Source organism: Eutrigla gurnardus (assembly GCF_963514095.1).
Source record: "Eutrigla gurnardus genome assembly, chromosome: 4".
NCBI lineage: Eukaryota > Metazoa > Chordata > Actinopteri > Perciformes > Triglidae > Eutrigla > Eutrigla gurnardus.
The window spans coordinates 4,459,415-4,475,438 of NC_139918.1; the positions used below are offsets into that span (position 1 = coordinate 4,459,415).

Consider the following 16,024-nt stretch of genomic DNA (forward strand, 5'->3'; position numbering starts at 1 on the left):
TGCAACCAGTGAAACAAGACTATATTGTTGATTAAAAAAATGTGATGCCAAGTAGTCCTAAAGGTGATGTTACCATGTGAATAGATGATAAGACAAACCTTTTTGACCCCCAGAGGAGAAATGTGTTGCTTACAGCAGCACAAAGAAAGCAACAGTGCACATAATTGAATAAATAATTTAATTACATTTGCAGATATTAAGCTATCTTAATATTATTTTCAAATATTTAGCTTTTTTCATAATTTTGCACATGTTCAGCTTTTTGAATATTCTCTTCAACTATTCAGCTTTTTCAAAATTCTCTTCAACTATTCAGCTTTTTCAAACTTTTGCACATATTCAGCTTTTTTAATATTCTCTTCAGCTATTCAGCTTTTTAAACTTTTGCACATATTCAGCTTTTTGAATATTCTCTTCAACTATTCAGCTTTTTCAAACTTTTGCACATATTCAGCTTTTTTGAATATTCTCTTGAAATATTCAGCTTTTTTAATATTTTCTTCAAATACTCTGCTTTTTTAATATTTTCTTCAAATATTCAGCTTTTTTTTCAGTGTTGCTTCAGCATTAAAGCATTTCCACGTATTTCCGCAGGAAATGCATTTTCTAGTTGGTGGAAATGCTTTCAAGCATTTCCAACCTATGTTATCCTAATCTTTATTGGTGGAAATGCTTTCAAGCATTTCCAACCTATGTTATCCTAATCTTTATTTTTCTTTTTCTTCTTCCGTACGTTTTTTGGTCGCCTCTAGCTTCTGCATACTTTCAGCTACAAAAACCATTCAGCTATCAAAATGTTCAGCTTTTTCAGCTTTTTCCGGGACATCTTCAACATTTTTTCAGCCTTTCATACTTTTTAATATATTCAGCCTTTTCCATATTTTTTTTTCAATGCATTCCTATGGAGATCAGCCTAAAAACCTCTTTAACATGCTCCTCTTTGAAAAGCATGGCAGTCTGCATACTTCCACCTACAGACGTCATTCAAATTTTAAAACATTCACAAAACCTTCAGCTATTCAGCTATTACTTTTCATTGTGATATCTATTACAGTTTTTAAATTATCAGTGTTTAAATATGATGCTGTTTTCAGACTTTTTTTGAGTTTTCAATGGGTGTGTATTGCGCGGAACCTTCTGGGCTAGAGTGCGTGACATCATCAGTTAGAGTGTGAGGGCTTCTCAGAGTTTTTTCCTTTCCAAACTCCTCCCGGCCACGATCTTCACTCTACAGACGTGATATTTTCCAATTTTGTAGACAAACTTGTCCTGTCTCTCACAATGTGCTCAAAATCTCTGTGAGTTTTACAGAATTTGAACTAGCAACCTCTAAGCGCGGCCAAGTCTCTTTTTTTCCTCATCCGCTCTAATGTTAATTGAGAAGCAGATTTTCAAAGAAACCTGATATGAACAGCATTTTCTAACTCGCCCTAGCGTCCACATTTCTGACACTAGGAAAAAATAACAGTCATCAGTGTCTTCAGCCGAGTCTTGTGGCGCTAACGGTGCGACAATTTTGGCGATAGGAGTTTCGGTGTGAGCGTGGCAAGCTTTTGTTCAGACCCAACGCAGAGGGGGAATGGAGCGATAGAAAGAAGCAGAGAGACGCTCCAAAGCAGTCATACACACGCAGCAAGGGCCGTTGCCATGGTGACAGCACTGGGGGCACTGATCTTCATAACTGACAGCAGGTGTGCTCTGATTGGTGGACAAGAATGTACTAAAACTACATTTAGTAGTGGGATATGTAGTTTTTTTAGTCAAACTACTTCTTCTCGTCCATACTTTCACCTAGAAACTCCATTTAAACTTTAAAATGGAGACACGAGTGGTGTGCTCTGATTGGTGGACAGGAATGTACTAAGAACTACATTTAGTAGTGGGAAATGTAGTTTTTTTAGTCAAACGTCTTCTTCTCGTCCATACTTTCACCTAGAAACTCCATTTAAACTTTAAAATGGAGACACGAGTGGTGTGCTCTGATTGGTGGACAGGAATGTACTAAAAACTACATTTAGTAGTGGGGAATGTAGTTTTTTTAGTCAAACGTCTTCTGCTCGGTCCTACTTTCACCTAGAAACTCCATTTAAACTTTAAAATGGAGACACGAGTGGTGTGATGAGCTGTGATGACTGGCTGGTGAGATCAGCCTAAAAACCTCTTTAACATGCTCCTCTTTGAAAAGCATGGCAATCTGCATACTTTCAAACTTTTTGCATATTCAGCTTTTTCAATATTCTCTTCAAATATTCAGCTTTTTCAAACTTTTTGCATATTCAGCTTTTTCAATATTCTCTTCAAATATTCAGCTTTTTCAAACTTTTTGCATATTCAGCTTTTTCAATATTCTCTTCAAATATTCAGCTTTTTCATACTTTTGCACATATTTAGCTTTTTTTAATCTCTTATCAATAGGAGTTTCGGTGTGAGTGTGGGAAGCTTTTGTTTGGAGGGTGCGTCGAGCCAAAATTCTGACAGGATTTACAGTCACACAGACAGAGGGTGTGGCTTTGATCTTGAGAAGCGCAGCAGGTGCGCACTGATTGGTGGACAGGAGCAGTCAGTAGGGGTGGAGTGCTTAGCTATTTTTTTTTAACTCTCTGTCTAATAACTTTGGGTGCAGTCGAATAGTCTTTTTTGCTTAAGAAGGTTCCTAACTGAAGAAGTGACCCGGAAGTAAACAAGTGGCCGCCATGATAAGAGCTGTTCGAATTCTCTAAATGCATAGGAAAGGAGCTCCAATGCTTCCTTTCAGAGCTCCTTTAGCATAGGATGCAACGGACCTTCCTATGCGATAGGAAAGGAGATTACGCCGACCCACAATTCTTTGCGAGAGCAACATTTAAAGTGCCGCACACCTTGGCCGTTCATGAAAACAAACGATATGTGCATTTACATATTTAACAATGACTTTCATGCAGACATATAGTAATTGGAATAGTGATGATGAATGTGTGGACAGTGATAATAATTTAATGTTTTTTTTTTTATTTATTTCAATCATGTTACAAATGTTTGACAAAAACGAAACTAAAACCACAAATGAAAAGTAAATAAAACAACGGTCAAACAGAAAGGAGGAGCTGCTGGACCTGAAGCCGGTCAGTGAACCAGCTGTTTATAAAACCAACATGTGGAGAAGTGGACGATGCGCTTTTTGTAGTCCATTATTGTAGTTTATCCAGCGCAGACGCACGTCAATCGCCGGTGCCGATCATCAGCTGTCAATCATCAGCGGCCGCGATATAATGACGTAGCTTAGTGAAAGTCCGGTCGGATTCTCTGAACACCGCGGTCGACTATTCCTAAGTCCTTTTGAGTTCTCCTATCGCCTTTCCTTAACCCCGTGACGTTTTCCCCAGAGGTCAAGGAATAGGAGATAGGAATAGGAGTTAGGACCTTATTTTTTGACTATTCGACTGCACCCAATGACTCAATAATAAAGTTTGAATGTCGGCCATTTTATCCTTCTCTGACAGAAGACAGACAGACAGACAGACAGACAGACACACACACACACGCACGCACACACACACACACACACACACACACACACACACACACACACACACACACACAAACACACCTGACAGACAGACAGACACGTTACGGGATCAGCTGCGGTTGATTGCTCTGCTCTGATTGGTGGACTCCATCTGGCTTGCTTAGCTACCAAAGCCTGCCCCCAGCAAGCCTGACTGTGATGAACTTTTTACTGTTGCTCACATGTGATAACATCATTAGATCACACAACTCAACTGGGAACCCAAGGGTCGCCGGTTCAAGTCCCTGTATGGACCAAGATTGGAGAGGTGCCAGTTCACCTCCTGGGTTCTGCCGAGGTGCCGTTGAGCATCCAGCTTAATTATACTTTAGCATATATTCAGCTTTGTTAATATTGTTTTCAAATATTAAGCTTTTTTCATAATTTTGCACATATTCAGTTTGAGTGGTTGGAGCGCATGACATGTACCAATGTACGCATATTTGCGACCGACCCTGGTTCGAATCCTAACTGGAGGTCCTTTGCTGCATGTCACATCCCCCCCCCTCTCTCTCTCTCTCTCCGTCTGTCCCCCCCTCTCTCTCCCTGTCCATCTACCCCCCCCGTCTCTCCCTGTCCTCAGTCCCCCCTCTCTCGTGCTCTGTCTGTCCCTGTGTCTGTCCCTCACGCTCTCTGTCTCTCTATCTCTCTGTCTGTCCCTCTGTCTGTCTGTCTGTCTGTCTGTCTTTCTATCTGTGTGTGTGTGTGGAGGGGGGGGTGGCTCTATCTCTCTCTCACATGTGAATTACTACAGCATTATTGACTCACTAAATTTTAATGCAATTAAAATATATTTGCAATGAGCTTACCCGTCTGTTTTGTATTTGTTAAAACATTGAGACCAATGTTTTGCTTTACAATGTTATACAAAGATCACACACTATTTCAATGCCTTTACATTTTCTGTGTTTTTCTCCCCTCTGTCTGTCTGTTGTCTTTCTCTTTGTCTGTATGTATTTCACTCGGCCTCTGTCTGTATGTTTGTCATTCAGCTACAAAAACCATTCAGATATTAAAATGTTCAGCTCTTAAAGGACATTTTAGCTTATCTTCAACTGTTTTTTTAAAGGGATAGTTCACCGGCACACAGGTGTTCGAGTGGTTAGAGGGCATGCCATGTACGCATGTATGCAGCCGTCCCTGGTTCGAATCCTGACCGAAGGTCCTTTGCTGCAAGTCACATCCCCCTCTCTCTCCCATGTTTCCTCTCTGTCCCTCTCTCTCTCTGTCTATCTGTCTGTCACTCTGTCTCTGTGTCTGTCCCTCTCTCTATGTCTGTCTCACTCTCTGTCTCTCTCTCTGTCACTCACTCTCTCTCATGTCTTACTCTCTGTCTGTCTGTCTCTCTCTCTCTCTCTCTCTCTCTCTCTCTCTCTCTCTCTCTCTGTGTCTCTCTGTCTCACTCTCTGTCTGTCTGTCTCTCTGTCTGTCAGTCCCCCCCTCTCTCTCTGTCTTTCCATCACGCTCTCTGTCTGTCCCTCTCTCCCTCTGTCTGTCCCTCTCTCGTTCTATCTCTCTGTCTGTCCCTCTGTCTCTGTGTCTGTCCCTATCTCTTTCTGTGTCTGTCCCTCTCTCTCTGTCTCTCTCCCTCTCTCTCTGTCTCTCTATCTCTCTGTTTGTCCCTCTCTCTCTGTGTGTGTCCCTCTGTCTGTGTGTGTGTGTGTGTCTATGTGTATGTGTGCGTGTGTGTGCGTGTGCATGCGTGTGTGTGTCTGTGTGTGTGTGTGTGTGTGAAGAATAATAATAAAGATTAGGATAACATAGGTTGCATTCCCAGCAACTAGAAAAGTGCGTATTTCTGAGCAGCTAAAAATAGCTTACACCGACAAATAAAGGTAATGAACCTACTGCTGTGACTATAGGGATTATGGCAATGGGCCAATTTGCCAAAATGTTGAACTGTCCCTTTAACTGTGGCTCTGGCCTGAGGCTCAGTTAAATGGTTGCCGTGGCAACTTGAAGTCCCCCCCAGGCTGAGGGAGACAGAAATGTGGAGAAACAGCCATTTTCTCCTTTTGCGATGGTCTCACATTTTGGCTGTTTCTGACAAAACCATAGGTGCTATCAGAAAAAAACACACACCATCATCGCTGTAAGGACTTCCCGAACGATTTGACATGATTTTGGTGTTTCTGCAGTAAATATTTTGGAGACAGTTGCAAGTTTAAAACAGGAGTCCGCTCTCTACTTCGCTCAGAACATTTTGTATTGGAGTCAATGAGGAGAAAAGAGACGTGGCTGAACTTAGAGGCTGCTAATTCAAATTCTGTAAATCTCACAGATTTTCTGAGCACATTGTGAGAGACAGGACAAGTTTGTCTACAAAATTGGAAAATATCATGTGTGTAGAGTGTAAATTGTGGCCCGGAGGAGTTTGGAAAGAGAAAAAATCTCAAGTGTTTTGGGGTGCTTTCACACTCTGACCGATGATGTCACGCACTCTAGCACGGAGAGTTCCGTGCAATACACACCCATTATAATCTCATGATTTCTCCCAAAACGATCATGGTCATTGAACAGTCATTGATCAAAAACTATATGACCTATTGAAACGTGGATTAATACACCAATACACAAGACTTGTGTCTAATGTTTAAAGTTTAAATGGAGTTTCTAGGTGAAAGTATGCCTAAGCAGCAGACGTTTGAAAAACTACAATCTGAATTTTTTGGGGTGCTCTCCCACTATGACTGATGATGTCACACACTTTCCGGAATGTTCCGTCCCGACACAGATAAAAAGACAGGAGCAGAGAAAACTTTAGTCATCATCCAGAGTCAGAGAGGTAAGTTCCAATCTCCTTGTCAAAAAATTGCTAATACCATTTTTAAAGTAAAGCTAATATAGATTATGATATGATTTGAACTGATAAAGTCTCAGAGCCTTTACTGAAAAAAAGAAATAAATGCCTTCATTTTTAAAAAACATTTATTGGCTATAGTATTTCTGGCTAATGCTAACTGTTAGGGAAATGAATGAAAGTAGGCCTGTAAATGAACCCAAAGGAGGTTGAAAGGAAATGTGTAACCTGTTGAATAATGTTAAAGATATCTAGTAACCAATCTATATGTTATGGTGTCTTATTTTTTATTTTTTCAGAATGGCATTAAGAGAAATTATGAACAGAAAGCCCAGCCTGCCGTATAGAAAGCCCCCACCAATCCACGTATGTGTGGTGGCCATCATCGAGCAGCCACGGGTGACAAGCTGGGGCTTCAGCGATGCTGGGGCCACACCCATCTCCACAAAAAATAATCTGTGCATAGCATTGTGTGATGGGGTGTCGGTGGCCAAAGTCACCCTTTATGAAGAGTTCAGAAACAGGGTAAAGGAGGGCGCTAGCTATGTGGTGAGGGGCTACGCCCTCAGGGGGCAGTCTCCACCATATTCATTTGGCGTCACAAAGGACACAATTTTCTTTCGGAGCGCTCCGCTCCAGGTGCCTGAGGAGCTGAGACGGGCGGCGGAGGGGCTAGTTAGACCCTGCTCTCCCCTAACCCCTATGACCAATTGTCAAAGCACCCAGGGTCTGATGACAGTAGAGGGGGAGGTGATCGAGGTAAGTTTTTTTTGGCCAACAGCACTGTGGTGTGGAAGTAAATGTATTTTTATTACAATGGAAATAAAGTTTAAGAGTCCTTGACTATAGATATTAAAATGTAAAATTAACAGCACTATCTATTTATACAGCTGTCTGCCGTGAAAAAAATTATGGTGGTGAGGGAGAACATCCCCCTGAGAAATATTGTGCTGCAGCAGGTAAGCCATGCATTTAATATATGACTAATAAGTTAATTTGTTTCAAATTCAAGTTTAAATGTCAGCTCATTTGTAAGTTCTGTGTTTTTGGAGCGATGTAAATCTTGGGTTATCATCTCGACACCAGAGACCAGAGAGAATGAGATGATGATGAGATTTTTTTTTTTTTGGTTAGGTATTATGGTGTCAGTATAGTAAAATACTATATTATCCTCTACAGGGGGATACACAGGTAGCCCTCTGCCTATGGAGGGACTCAGCAGTGCCAACATTCCGCCTGCAGCTGGGAGCCCACGTCAGGGTGTCCCACCTGAGGTCCACAAATTCTGAGTACGGCTTCCAGCTGCAGTCGACAACCCACACGCAGATTGAGGTAGGCCTACTTGGTTGATGCTGCTGCTTTTGTTGTTGTTTTTTAAATGATTTTACAATTTTGGAACACAGTGGAGATGATGTTGATGTGATTGAGGATTTCATCAGCGACACAAACTTACCATTTTCAAAATACACAAAACAGAAATGTATAACCCTTTTAGTTAACAAACCAAATGGCTGCAATGGATAGTCATATCACTTTGGGAGTTATCAATTAACTTAAATTTCATATTTCGAGGTCTACCTGATTAAAGTATTTTTCAATTCATTTTATTACACAATCAAAATGTAACCTACAACAAAGTCTGATTGTAAATTCATCTGATGTGCAAACTTTTCTTTCCTATCCTATTTTCTTTTAAACGACTCAATATGGTACCTTGTGTTTACTTTGTCTCTACAGGAGGCCAGTCAGATGGAGGAGGAGGCAGTAGGGGCATATGGGGTGGTAGAGGTGGACGGGACCCCGGGGACCCTAACCCTACTGGTGGAGGAGGACCGGTTCCTGACCATTTCAGAAGAGCTTTGGCGTCCAATAGAGCCCCAGATGGTGAAAGTCCCTCTTCCAGTCTGGATACAGGTGGCTGGCAAGACGGTGGTGGCCATAAAAGCCATCACCACGGCAGAAAATTAATTTTTTTTAATTATTATTTGAATTAGTTCCAGATGTTGTGTTAGTTATAAGTAGCCTATTAGTTCTGCGTGTTGAAATGTAAATAATTATTGATTAAATGTTTTTTTTTCTAATCAGTTTTTTTTATAAATGTTAATAATACATGACATGTTTATTTTTCTAATCAGTTATTTATAAATGTAAATTATAAATTAAATTAATTTTTTTAATAAAAGTTAATAATTAATTATTAAATGTTTATTTTTCTAATCAGTTATTGTTAATGAGGTTATAATATAAATAAAGGTTTGTGTCAAAATGTTCTGCATTGTTTAACTTAAACGTTTTTTTAACTGCTTTGCAATTACCCATTAGCTATGACTTATCATTACATCTCAATTGAAGGTGCAAAATATTAATCTGAGTGTATTGATTGGATGCCGATGACTAAATCCTACACTGAAAACAATGACTTTTTCGTATAGTAAATGTATGAAGTTAATCTAAGTAATTTATACATAGTAAAATTTAAATTCAGTGGGAACTAGAATATTTTAAGTAAACATTTTAATATTTACACATTTTATTTATATAATAAATTCACTGAATAGGAGGAGGACATTGTTATATATTTACAAATACAATTTAAATGATTTCTAGTCACTGCACATTAACTTTGAATTAAAATACTAATTAAATTAAACACCAAGTATGATATATCACTGTGTTGGTCTTGATATCAGCTATCAGAATCATATATATATATATATATATATCATGCAGCTTATTCAAAGCAGTAAAAGGCGCCCATGTGATGACTGGCAGTGATGCGCTGCCTGTGATGAAAATGCTCACCATTATTACAGTACAAAAAAAACAAGAGAAACCTCGGATTTCCCATGGCAATTGAATGCAGCATGAGCAGCAAATGAAACAGCAACGTAAACATCTACATATAATAACCACTTTCACAATATCTCTATGTGTGTGTGTGTGTCTCTCTCTCTCTCTGTGTGTGTGTGTGTGACTGTGTCTATCTCTCTGTGCATGTGTAAGAAACTGAGCAAGCCAATCACAGAGGCAAAAATGTCCTTCCTGGTCCTCCCACAGTGCCGGGTCTGAAGCCAAGGGTTCAGGCTCCAGGACCTTGTCGTAATCTGTCTATGCTGCTCTTCTTCTCTCATCTTCATCACCTTGTCCTTTTTTTCCTCACTCTCCTCATCTCCTGCATCTCTTCTGAAATCTCAATTTTGACTGACAGAGTATTTGCATATGATTATATATCAATAAAGTGTATCTTTTTGTATCTTATAGGCATTCTGCTACTACTAATGGAGAGTTACAGGCAGTTAACAGAAGTCCTATAGCACTCTTTAGGCTACAGGCTGTAAATAATCACAGTTGGTCTAACTTTCCAACTATTTGCTTTTGATGCTCGAATTTCCGAGTGCCCCTGAACGCCTCATTCCAATCTAACATCGCAACGGACCACAACACAACCACAGCAGCAACGCCATTTTGTCCCGAAGTCTTTTCTGGTAAGTAAGTTAGCAGTGAGCCTTTCTCCCAACTACTAATGTTTTGAACAGTAGAAATACAGGTTTTGTGTTTTAAAGCCAATTGAAATTGAGTTCTCACTCAAAAATCTTCCTTGTGCAGACTAGTAAAGCCTTTATTGTTTGCTAACATTACCATAGCTGCTAACTGTTAACAGACAAAACTGGTTAAACCAAACATTTTTTTTTTTACTAACTCAAATAATTATTGCAACACCAGAAGGAAACTGGGAAATTTGAAAAAATAAACCATTAACGTTAATGTTGAATGTTGTGGTAGACTGTGGTAGGTTAAATAAGATAACGCCAGCTATTGTTAGCTAGCAAGCACCCACACGCGCGTGCGCGCGCGCACGCACGCACGCACGCACGCACACACACACACACACACACAATCGCTTAGGAAAACGTTATCATAAACCAGCTTTATCTGGGAGCTAGAACTAAATCTTGATTCACCTTGCTAGTGATGAAGCAGTAATCTACTTCTGCAATGCAAGTACTACATGATGTATCTTAATAGTTGCATTCAACCTAACGTTACCAAATATCAATGTCAATTGTTTGAAGGGTGCAAGTTTGAACCCACTAACTAACTATACATTATATTTTAACTTTAAGGAAATAACAAATAAGTAAAATAATTGTCCACATTGAAGAGTGATTTGAAATGAGCTGAGTTAACCGAACATGTCTTTTTATCTCTCTCCACCCCCCTCCTTCTACTCCTTCTTCCCTTGTCTCTAATTGCAGACCATTCCTGTTGCTGACTCTGAAGTGTAAGTTCACACACATGAATTATGATTTTCACTGAACTGATATTTCATTGGTTTATAGATTAGAATGACCTCTAACTGCCTTATGTCTTCTTCTTGTTATTATTACTGTTATTATTATTAAAAAAATATTACATCATCTTGAAGAAGTATAATGTAAAGAGGCCATTTTATTGTGTATTTAAAATATTGTTGAGCATTTTACAAAATACATTTTGACATCACTGACTCGCTGGGTGTTGCCAGAGGTACAACCACAGGTAGCTTCCAATTTAAATGTTTGTTTATGTGATTCTAGGCACAAATGCAAGACTTTGAAAGGAAGTTAGGAAGTAAATGGTCCACAGTATTGAAATGAGCTGTGAGGTGTGTGTTTTCAGAAACAAAACTGATCATCTCTTTTTCTTTCTCTCTCCCTCCCTTACCCTCCTTCCACATCAGTTTCCGTGACTCAACAGTAAGTTCACAACCATAAATATAATGTTAGGCTGAATAAACACATTGGGCCCTAGTTTCGTGGCGCAGCGCAGGGTGGCGGAGCCGGCGTAATGCAAGTTTCGACCCGCGCAGCCTTGCCACGGTCAGTTTGGCAGTTTGGTGGATCGTCTGCGCCAAGATGGGTGTGGCGGCGCAGCAGGGGGAGGCGTCACAGATTCAGCTTGGCGTAGCGGAAGTTTCGTGGCAAAAAGCCTCGCCAAGACTGCGCCCAAAGCCCGCCAGCTCCAACCTGGTCTACTCTCGGCGCAAGGCGTAAATAAACTCCATTCATTCAATGCGAATCACAGCTGGCGGAGTGGAAGTTTGGCTGACGGCGCGCAGTGCGCACACGTCACCGAGACCTCACAGGCAGGTTTCCACAGGTCCAGGCCCATTTAAATGCAATAAATAATCACAACAAACACTATTTAATGCAACTAATTGAATCAACACGTGAATTTATATCTATATAGATTGTCCCGTCACATCTGACGTCAGATCAAAGGCGGATGGCACGCGTAACGGAAACTCAGCCTCTCGGACCAAAACATCTCCCTCTCTCTCTCCTGTTTTTTATAATATCGGCATTGTTATTATTATGATACGCACGCACAGCGCGTGGTGGGAGCGGCGGCGCTGCTTCTGTCATCGGGTTGTCAAGTGACGGAACTTGCACTGAACCTCCCCTAACGCATTAAAGGAGAGGAGAGGAGCTCATTTGATTGGTGAAGATCTGAATCGGCTGTATTAATCCCAGTCCACGCCTCGTCTCCTCCTCGTCTCCCACTCACGCCTTCTTCTCCTCCCTCTTTCCCACTTGCGCCGGTGGGCGAGACGGGAGGTGTGCCTGCGCGAGCCTGCGCGGTGCACGAAACTTGCAAAGTCCAGGCGGACACACCCCGTCGGCGCGGCGCAGGTGCGCTGCGCGCTGACTACGCCTGGTCTACGAAACCAGGGCCCAGTGTGTTTTTAAGTCTGTGAAAAAAGGGATTTCACACACTAAGGTGGTAGTGAAACACAGACTTCTAAAATAGTCCCACTGAGTATTTCATGACAACATTGTGTTTCACATTAATCTAGCAACAACTGGCAATGCGGTATTAATGGGGGTATTTGGTGGTGACTATGTTTTAAGAGTATGTTTTGCTGCTTCTCTAAACTGGCAGCGTGCTTACTGACATCTACTGTAGATAACACACTGCCTGTGGATAAATACCTCATACAACCACACTTCACAAATGCATTGCTGTCCTTTTAAAAGGTGCTACATTACAGGCAAAAACATACACATTTTCATGCACTGCTCAATTTTGAGATTTTGGTCTATTTCTCTTCCTTAACATGTCTTTGTTCAGACTAGCAGAACAATATATGCCTCATTTGCATATTTAAATATAACAATTCAGAAAACTTGTAATAGAAAATAATTGTCTCAATGTAAGTGATCAACTGGGGGAAGTGTCATGGTGATATTGATTAGTTGAAATGTTTATCCTATTTATCTGTGGTGTCTTTCCTTAATTGGATTTCTTATATTTAAATAACTGTCTAATGTATTTTTTGTCTTACAGCTCCTGCTGCCCATGATCTCTCCTCTTATCATTTGTGCTCTCTGTCTATCCTATTACTTCTACCAGCTCTGTCTGAAGTTTTGGACATTCCACCTTGTATCCCTCTGTCCCGCTCTGATCTATTTTGGAATTTTGGTGAAACTTGGTAAAACAAACTTGGTGAAATAAACTTGGTGAAACAAACTTGGTGAAACAAACTTGGTGAAACAAACTTGGTGAAACAAACTTGGTGAAACAAACTTGGTAAAACAAACTTGGTGAAACAAACTTGGTAAAACAAACTTGGTGAAACAAACTTGGTAAAACAAACTTGGTGAAACAAACTTGGTAAAACAAACTTGGTGAAACAAACTTGGTGGGACAAACTGTCAATGAATTAACTCTGAGATTCTTACTCTCCCGATCTGTCTTCTGCTTTGGGTTAAAAGTACCGTTTTAAAATATAACATATAACATTTAAACATAAACCTGGTTAGCTAAAACAAAAAGTGTGTGTGCATTTAAATCTATAAATTTTAATGAGCATTTACTTATATAATAGGTTAACCCTTTTGATATTCTTAAACTTCTCTTCTGCCCAGGCTTGACAAGGATTTTCTTGAAAAATATTTGTTAGACCACTGATACTTTTGTTCCTTGAGTAATGTTTATAAATTAAATAGTTCCACAACCTGAACAGTTTTCTGTTTTAATTTACCATTTAATTATTAAAAGCAGACACAGGTTTCACTCAGCTTTAGATCCTGCTACCTGAACAGTAATATCTGGCAATTGATATTGTGTTTAATATCTCGTACAACAATGCCGAGTAAGAATAAGAGGTCCCAAGCTGCACGCCTGCGCTGGCAGAGGTCAAATGAGTTTCGCTGTGCTGCGACTAAAGAAGCAGAATGTGTTGGTCCTCAGAGCAGTGGAGAAGTAAACATGTCTGCAGCATCTCATGTTCAAAGTGTGAAACAGGCAGGTCAACACGATACATCATCTGTACCACAGGTATCCTATGCTGAAGCTGTAAAGAGAGGACATAGTGATGCTCAATGTGTAGCAGGACCTTCTAATGTAAACCAGGTAAACCACAGAGGTCAAAGTGATGAGACAAGTGTACCACAGGTATCTTATGCTGACATCGTGAAGACAGGACATCATAGAGATGAACCATGTGTTGCAGGACCTTCTCATGCAGACTGTGTGGACCTGGGACATCAGCCTTCTGTAAGACATGTGTGTGCATCACGCAGCCAGGCTTCCAGTCGATATGGCAGATACAGAAATAAGCAGTGTACCTGTAACTCACTGACCTTTCTTGCATTCCTTCATGAGAATGAAAACCTGACCAGAGCAGACCTGGACCTTGTTTTGGATAAGGGTAATGTGATGTACTCAGAGGTGAGGAAAAGGCTAAACCATGATGACATCTATCTGACTACAGATGAGCTCCCTGATGAAGTTCCTGCACGCAGGTGTATACATTATGTGGACATGACACAACTTTCCAGATACGGCACATTTGGAGACCCTTTACCTGGAGCTGTAGACAGTTATCTGGACCTTGAGGCAGGACTGAGCTGCTTGTTATCAGAAGTGCAGTATGGTTTACTGATGATGAGACTGTTGTGTATTGCAGTATTCAGAACCAGGTCAGGCAGGTTTGGATTTTTTGACCCCCACTCCAGAACAGCTAAAGGTTTGCCACTCCCCCCGGGTTCACTCACTCCTGGTACTGCTGTCATGGTAACATTCACACGTCTCAGTGATATGATTGACAGGCTCATGACGTGTCACAGAATGTCAGGTGCACAGTCCTCCAGTAACTATGAGTTGAAGCCTGTGAAGTTTTACGATGTGAACACGGACATCCTTCAGAATATCCCAGACAGAGAGAGTCAACCTACAACTCATGCTGCTGCTGTTTCAACTGCTCTGCTGGATGATGCTCCTCAAAACAAGAGTGGTGCAAAGATAAATACTGTTGTCACTGATATCATTGTACATGAGGTATCCACTGATATGGAAACTGAACCAGAACCATTGAGCCAGTTCAACTTGAACTCTGTCAGATCACATGATGCTCTGCTGAATGACCCAAACTCTGCTGCAAAGGTAAACCCTGATGCCAGTGATGTCTCTGTTAACATATTACAGGGAGTGTCCACTAACATTGTCACATCACATGATGCCCCTCACAGTGAGTCAAACTTATCTGCTCCATTGACAAATACTGCAGCCAGTGGTAATGTCTTACATGACATCTCACATAAACTGAAAAAACTCAGTAAACAGGACCGAAGAAAATATAAGAGGAGGCTATTGCGCTCTGAAACAGTATCAGAGAGAAAGGAGAATCAAAAGAGGAAAGAGAGGGAAAGGTATGCTTCAAATGAGACATTTAAAGCAAAGAAAAAATCTGACTCAAGCAGGAAATATTCTAATGAAGAATTCAGACAAAGAAAACAAGAGTTTGTTACTAATATCTATCGAAACAACTCTGAATTACGAAAACAGAAAATAAATAATATAAGAGCCCGATACAGGGAGGATGCTGACTTCAGAGAGAAACAGAAACGATTCCTCAGCAGTCGATACAGGGAGAATGCTGAATTCAGAGAGAAACATAAGCGATTCCTCAGCAATCGATACAGGGAGAATCCTGACGTCAGAGAGAGACAGCAATCTTATATCCGAACGAGATATAGAAACGACAAATCCTTCAGGGAAAGACACAGACAACTAATGAGAAAACGGATGCGAGACAGGTACAAGAACAATCTTGCATTCAGGAGTATGCAGAACATGAGATGTGCCATGAAAATAAAAAATAAATACAGACAGATGAACAGACCAACATGTGAGACAGAGGATGACAACTCTTTGATCAAAGAGGCCATAAAGATTTTCAGATCACATATAAAGAACGGGCCCACTTATGTGTGCACTGTCTGCCATAAAGCTTCTTTTCAAAACCAAGTACGTCTCTGCAAAAGGTCAAATTATGCCAGAAATCCACACATGGTTGCTCGATGCCTGACTGGAAAGTATGTCCATGTTTGTGATGCTGACTGCAGAGATGAACAGTGTAAGATGCCTGATGAGAGAAGGAGAGAGTGGATCTGTCACACCTGTCATAATCACCTTAAAAATGGAAATATGCCAAGCCTCGCTGTTGCTAACAACTTACAGCTCGCTGATATTCCATCTGAACTGTGTGATCTCAACATACTGGAGAGACATCTCATAGCCAAGTGCATAGCATTTGCCAAGATTATTCCTCTTCCCAAAGGCAGACAGAATCTAATACGTGGTAATGTCATATGTGTTCCCTCGGAGGTTCAGGAAACAGTGGAAGCGTTACCCAG

General features: G+C 40.7%; 1 protein-coding gene and 1 long non-coding RNA gene across 2 annotated transcripts; both read left to right on the forward strand.

Moving 5' to 3' along the window:
• Window positions 1-5,574: 5,574 nt before the first annotated feature.
• Window positions 5,575-8,438, forward strand: LOC311012158 (uncharacterized protein). The gene is made up of 5 exons (XM_084007495.1): window positions 5,575-6,329; window positions 6,644-7,103; window positions 7,235-7,303; window positions 7,524-7,676; window positions 8,082-8,438. The coding sequence occupies exons 2-5, from the start codon at window positions 6,645-6,647 to the stop codon at window positions 8,310-8,312; spliced, it is 912 nt and encodes a 303-aa protein (XP_083863621.1). The 5' UTR covers window positions 5,575-6,329; window position 6,644; the 3' UTR covers window positions 8,313-8,438.
• A 1,249-nt stretch (window positions 8,439-9,687) lies between these two features.
• Window positions 9,688-13,282, forward strand: LOC311011999. Its single transcript, XR_014596967.1, has 4 exons — window positions 9,688-9,829; window positions 10,601-10,626; window positions 11,065-11,080; window positions 12,672-13,282. It is a non-coding gene; the product is annotated as an uncharacterized lncRNA (long non-coding RNA).
• The last annotated feature ends 2,742 nt before the right edge of the window (window positions 13,283-16,024 follow it).

Excerpts from the sequence above, each read along its gene's own strand:
- LOC311012158 (XM_084007495.1), top strand. The coding sequence starts at position 6,645 with ATGGCATTAAGAGAAATTATGAACAGAAAGCCCAGCCTGCCGTATAGA. Across the intron at positions 7,104-7,234 it reads TAGAGGGGGAGGTGATCGAG|CTGTCTGCCGTGAAAAAAAT; the intron begins GTAAGTTTTTTT and ends CTATTTATACAG. Across the intron at positions 7,304-7,523 it reads GAAATATTGTGCTGCAGCAG|GGGGATACACAGGTAGCCCT; the intron begins GTAAGCCATGCA and ends TATCCTCTACAG.